Here is a 5455-nt window from a genome sequence, read left to right on the forward strand (position 1 = left end):
CCCCCATCCCAGTGCCACCAAGGACTGCCTGCTGCTCTGTGCCACCAGCCTGTGCCCTGCCACCCCCCCGGGACCCCCCCCCCCCGAGAGGGGACCCAGGCGTCCAGCAAGGGGGGGAATCCAGGGATCCAGGCACCCGGGCTCACCAGCACCCCCTCTTCTTGCACTTGACCCCCCCCTTCCCCACAGCAGGGGGTGGGTGGGACACACAACAACACCCCCCCGTACATAGACCCCCCCAACCACTAGGCACGGGGGGGGGGGGGGGGGAACAACAGACCCCAGGCATCCAGGCTCCCCCCCACCCCAGGGAGGGGGTCACACCATTGCCCCCATGACTGGCAACGAGGGGCAGCAGGACCCAACATCCCCCCAAGGTGGGTGGGGGCCCCCCTCCCACCCCCTGCTAGTAATTTATTTGTAGGGATGCCCCACATTTGCACTAAGCCCCCCCGTTATTTATACCCCCCCATTTTTTTGCCCCCCCCGGGAGGAGATGAGAATAAAGTTGTGTTTCTGCAACCAACCTCTGTGCTGGGGGACACACACATGGGGACCCCAAAATGGCCTGGGGGGGGGGGGGCAATCATGTCCTCTCCCCCTACCCTCCCCACCCCAAGGCCTGGGGATGTGGGGACAACAGCACTGTGTCCCCAAGCCATCCCCACATCTCCCTGTGCCACCCATCATGTCCCCAGTCCATCCCTGTCCTGCCATGTCAGCCATCGTGTCCCCACTCTGTCACCATGTGTCATCCATCACATCCCCAGTCTGTCCCCATCATGTACCACCCACCATAACCCCAGTCCATCCCTGTCCCACCACATCACCCATCATGTCCCCAGTCCATCCATGCATCCCCATCTCACCCATCATGTCCCCAGTTGTTACCCATCGTGTCCCCAGTGCCTGCACATCCCTGCATCCCCACCTGGCACCCAGCATATCCCCCACCCATCATCTCTGTCCCTGGACACATCAGGGCCACCCCAAGTGCAAAAAGAGTCTCTTTAGTATAAATAAGGGGCAGAGCCCGGTGGCCCCATGGCATGGCGGGGATGTAAAGTGATGAAGGCACAGGGTGCCCCGCCAGCATGGCACTGCAGTGCCACTGCCCCACCAGGGGACAGTGGGAGGCCATGGGGACAACAGGGTGCCCACCCACCCGGGGGGGGGGCTCAGTAGTACGGGGATTAAGCAGTGTCCTTGAGCAGGATGGTGGCACCCACAGGGGTATGTATGGGTGACGGTGATGCCGCCGGGTGATGGTGATGGCTATACCACAGTGCCACTGGGGGAGCCGCTGTTCTGTGAGGACAGTCCCTGCAAGGGAAGGGGACAGCAGTCACCAGGGGTGGGGGACACACACGGACACTAGGACACCCCCCTGCCGCTGGCGATGTGACACTGTGCAGGGACAAAGCCCCCACAGAGGCAGGTGACACCCCGGGGGGGGGGGGAGGGCAGAGGGGACAGAGGAGGGTACCTGCAGGCAAAAGGGACCCCAGTAGCCACCCAGCCACCCCCCAGGCTGCCAGCAGGACACCCCCCCCCCCCCCCCCAGGCTGCCAATAGGACCCTCCAGGCTGCTGACAGGACCCCTTGAGTCATCCCCCCAAGCCCCCCCAAAACCCCTCTCTGACCCCCCAGGCTGCTGATGGGACCCCTCGAGTCCCCCCCAGCTCCCTCCAAACCCCTCTTTGACCCCCCAGGCTGCCAACAGGACCCCTCGAGTCCTCCTCTGTGTCCCCCAAAACCCCTCTCTGCCCCACCCCAGCACTCACAGCCTTGCCAGGCCTGGCCCAGGTGCAGATGAGTCCCTCCTGGCAGGCAGTGACAATACAATCCTCCAAGAAGAGCAGCACTGTCAACCGTTCACGGGCAATCTTCTTGCAGACGAGGGGTTCCAGCAGCGGCACCTCGTGAATCCGGGGGCACAGCGCCGTCCCCAGCACCTTGGCCATATCCAGCTGTCCCCGGGACCTGGCACCACCGGGAGGTTTCTCCCCGCTCCGGCTGATGTTACCCAAACTGTGGTAACGTTTGTGCTCTTTTTCAGCGCTGGAGGGTCCCTTATGTTCCTGCAATGTCAACGTGGCAAAGCGACCAATGCTGAGGGCCAGGGGGACATCGGGTGGGGGGCCGCAGGCTAAGCTTGTCCCCGCTGGCTGCGGGAGGCTGTTGGAGCGGGAGAGTGAGCGGGGTATCCCTGGCACAGGAACACTGGCATCCCCCAATCCAGTGAGGGTATGGGAACGGGAGAGGGGAGGCCGAGGGTAGAGGACGTCCTCGGTCAGGTCCCACAGGCAGAACTGGGTGTCCTGGCCAGCCGAGCCAAAGCGGTAGGTGACAGCAGGGGAGCGGCGGACGAGGGGATTGGGGGGCTCATCCTCCTCCTCACCCTCACTCAGCTCAGGGGGCTGGGCCGCCCCAGTGAAGGGATCGAAGGCCACAGCATTGACCCAAGACTTGTGACCGTGACCTCGAGCCACCACCCGCCCCTCAGCAAAGGACCAGACAGTCACCAGGTCATCCTCGCCCCCTGTCACCACGTAACGTCCATCGGGGCTCCAACAGACACAGAGCAACCCCCCGAAATAACTCTTCATCATCCCCTGCAGCAGCATGGAGTCGAAATGGAAGACGCGCAGGCAGCCATCCTGGCTGACACAGGCCAGCGAACGCCCATCTGGCGAGAAGGCGAATTCGTTAAGGGCCCCCTCGCCCACTGCCCATTTGAGGAGGGGGTTTCGGGGGGTCTTGCTCTTACAGGCGAAGACGCTGAAGCCCTCGCCTTGCGTCAGGAGGTTGTACTGGGGGGCTGTGGCCCCGCAGGGCTGCTCGGCATCGTACAGGTACAGGTGGCCGCTGGCGTGGGAGGCCAGGAAGAGCCGTTCTGTCTCCGGCAGCCATTTGACAAAAGTCACCTTCGTCTTGTCGATCAGGCGCTATGGGGCAGGGGGAAAAAGGGGGGGGGGTCAGGGGGGTGGGATTGGGCCCCTGGGCACGTTTGGGGACACAGATCAGCAGCACGGTGCATCCCCAGAGTGTTGCTGAGGGCAGAGCCCGAACTGGCACGTTTGGGGACAGGAGTGCATGCTGTGGCACAACTCTGAGGTGTCACCGAGGGCAAAGCCCAAAGTGGCATGTTTGGGGACACAACTGAGGGCTGAGGCACAACCCTGGTGTGTCACTAAGGGCAAATCCAAGAAAAGGGGCATTTGGGGACCCGAATCTGTGTCACAGCACAGCCCTGGTGTCTCGCTGAGGGCAAAGCTGAAAACAGCATTTGGGGACATGAAGTGGCACATTTGGAGACCTAAATCCATGTCATGGCACAGCCCCAGGGTGTCACTGAGGGCAGAGCCCAAAGCAGCACGTCTAGGGACACAAATGGGCACATTTGGGGACACAACCGAGTGCTGTGGCACAACCCTGGGGTGCTGCCGAGGACAAAACCAAAACCAGCACATTCGGGGACCCAAATCGGTGTCACGGCACAGCCTCTGACTCTCGTCGACAGTGTGGCCATTGCAGACCCCTAACGAAGCTGGCCCCTAACGATCGCCACCCTGGTAAAGCCACCATCTCTTGGGAGGGGGGGGGGTAGAACGGGACGGGACCTCAGCTCTTCCGGCATCTCCCCGTGCCTGACCGTAGGTGTGGTGGCAGCAGAAGCTCCTGAGGCGGGGGTGGGGGTGGGCGGGGGGGGGGTGTCTCCCTTTGTGCCCCCTCTCCCCAACACGGGCAGGGCTCACCTCCTCGTTAAAGAGCTTGCTGGTGTCCTTCTTAACAAGGTCAAGGTACTGGACCTGCCCAGCCGAGAAGCCCACCAGGAGACCGATGGTGTCGGCAGTGGCGGTGAACTGGTTGAAGTCGTGGCAGGTTGGCTGCGTCCCCTTGTAAATGCGTTTGTCGATGGGCTTGTGCAGGTCCAGCGACTGGGGGGGGACGACAGGGGCGTCACCATGGGGGGATGCCCCCGCAGGGGGACGTGTCACTGAGGGGGACACACACACCCCCCTCCATGCCCACCCTGCTGCTCCTCAGAGGGTCCTTGTCACCATCACACTGCTGCCTGGCCTGGGCCAACCACCCCCGTGGGCTGGGCCCCGGTGTCACCACCATCCCTGTGCATCCTGGGTCACCGTTACTGGCCCTGGTGTCACCGTCCCCACTAGCCAGTGACTCCAGGGGAGCCTGGGGTCACCGTTATCGGCCCTGGTGTCCCCATCCCCGCTTGCTAGACTCAACCCCCAGTACCAGCCCTACATTGTCCCCTTTAACGGCCCCGCTGTCACCGTCACCCATGGGCACCCACCGGCCTCCTGCCAGGCCCGCTGTCCCCAGCATCCCCGTTAGCGACCGGCTTCCTCCTCCCCCAGGTCCGGCTCCCCGGTGCGTCCCCCCCACCCCAAGGCCCCTGTTCCCCCGTTACCCGACGGCAGCCGCGACCACCGGAGCCGGCCCCGCCGTAGAAATAAAGCTCTCGACCCAAATTGAAGCAAACGCGGCTGCGCTCCGCCGGCCCCCCCGGTTCCTCAGCGGGCGGCAGAGCCAACCGCACCATGGACAATCGCACCGGCGGCAGCGCGGCTGGGCCCGGTCCGGCGGTGGGCGAGGAAGGCCCAGGGGCGGCGGCGGGGCCGGCGCGGGGCCGGGACTCGAGGCCCAGCAGCCGGTAAGAGCCTTCACGGGTGCGGAACTGGCTCTTGAGCTCCAGGGGCTGAACCGGGAGCACCGCAAAGCCCTCGCCGGCCCCCGGGAGCACCGCAAAGCCCTCGCCGGCCCCCGGGAGCACCGCCGCCATCTTCCCACCGGAAGGGCGTCACCGCCCACCGGAAATACCCCCGCTCGCTGCCGCCGCTGTCATGGCAACGCGCTGAGTCACGCATAGCCACGGCCCCTCGGTACCACCCCTTGGGGACCAGGCTCCGCCCCCCAAATCTCGGCCGCCACTCAAGCCCCGCCCCTGAGACAGTGAAGCTCCGCCCCGGGCGTGCCCCCAGCGCTCAGCCACCACTCATGCCCCGCCCCTACCTGCCCAGTCCACGCCCACCCATAGACTGGGACCGCATTCCCTGCAGGGCACCGCGAGAGCCTCAGGGTGCCGGGAGGAGGGGAGAGGAAACCCCTCCCCAGGGGGGGTGTGTGTGTCCAGGGTTCCCCCCCTCAAGCAGACACAGCCCCAGAGCTGTTCCCACACCTTTATTAAGCACAGCAGCCTAGGGGGTAGGGGGAGGCACCCCCCCCCACCTCCCCCCCCCCAGCCCTCTGCCGGTCCTGGGGGAGGATCGGGGGCCCCCCCAGGGGGCACTTCGGAGCTCTGGGTGCCCGGGGGGGGGCAGCTCCGAGGAGGGGGGGGGGCTGCTGGGGGCTGCCTCAACTGGGGGTGGCACCGCTGGAGGGGGCTCTGTGCCAGTGGGGGGGGTCCTGGAGAGAAAAAGGGGGTAGT

At 65.1% G+C, this 5455-nt stretch overlaps 1 protein-coding gene across 1 annotated transcript; it reads right to left on the minus strand.

The window, feature by feature from the left end:
• Positions 1–990: 990 nt before the first annotated feature.
• Positions 991–4659, minus strand: LOC126035291 (dystrophia myotonica WD repeat-containing protein-like). Its single transcript, XM_049793723.1, has 5 exons — positions 4439–4659; positions 3759–3941; positions 2771–2948; positions 1785–2689; positions 991–1323 (listed from the first exon to the last, which is right to left on the minus strand). Exons 1-5 carry the CDS (start codon positions 4568–4570, stop codon positions 1276–1278), a joined length of 1446 nt encoding a protein of 481 aa, XP_049649680.1. The 5' UTR covers positions 4571–4659; the 3' UTR covers positions 991–1275.
• Positions 4660–5455: the final 796 nt, after the last annotated feature.

This window comes from Accipiter gentilis, chromosome W, assembly GCF_929443795.1.
Source record: "Accipiter gentilis chromosome W, bAccGen1.1, whole genome shotgun sequence".
NCBI lineage: Eukaryota > Metazoa > Chordata > Aves > Accipitriformes > Accipitridae > Astur > Astur gentilis.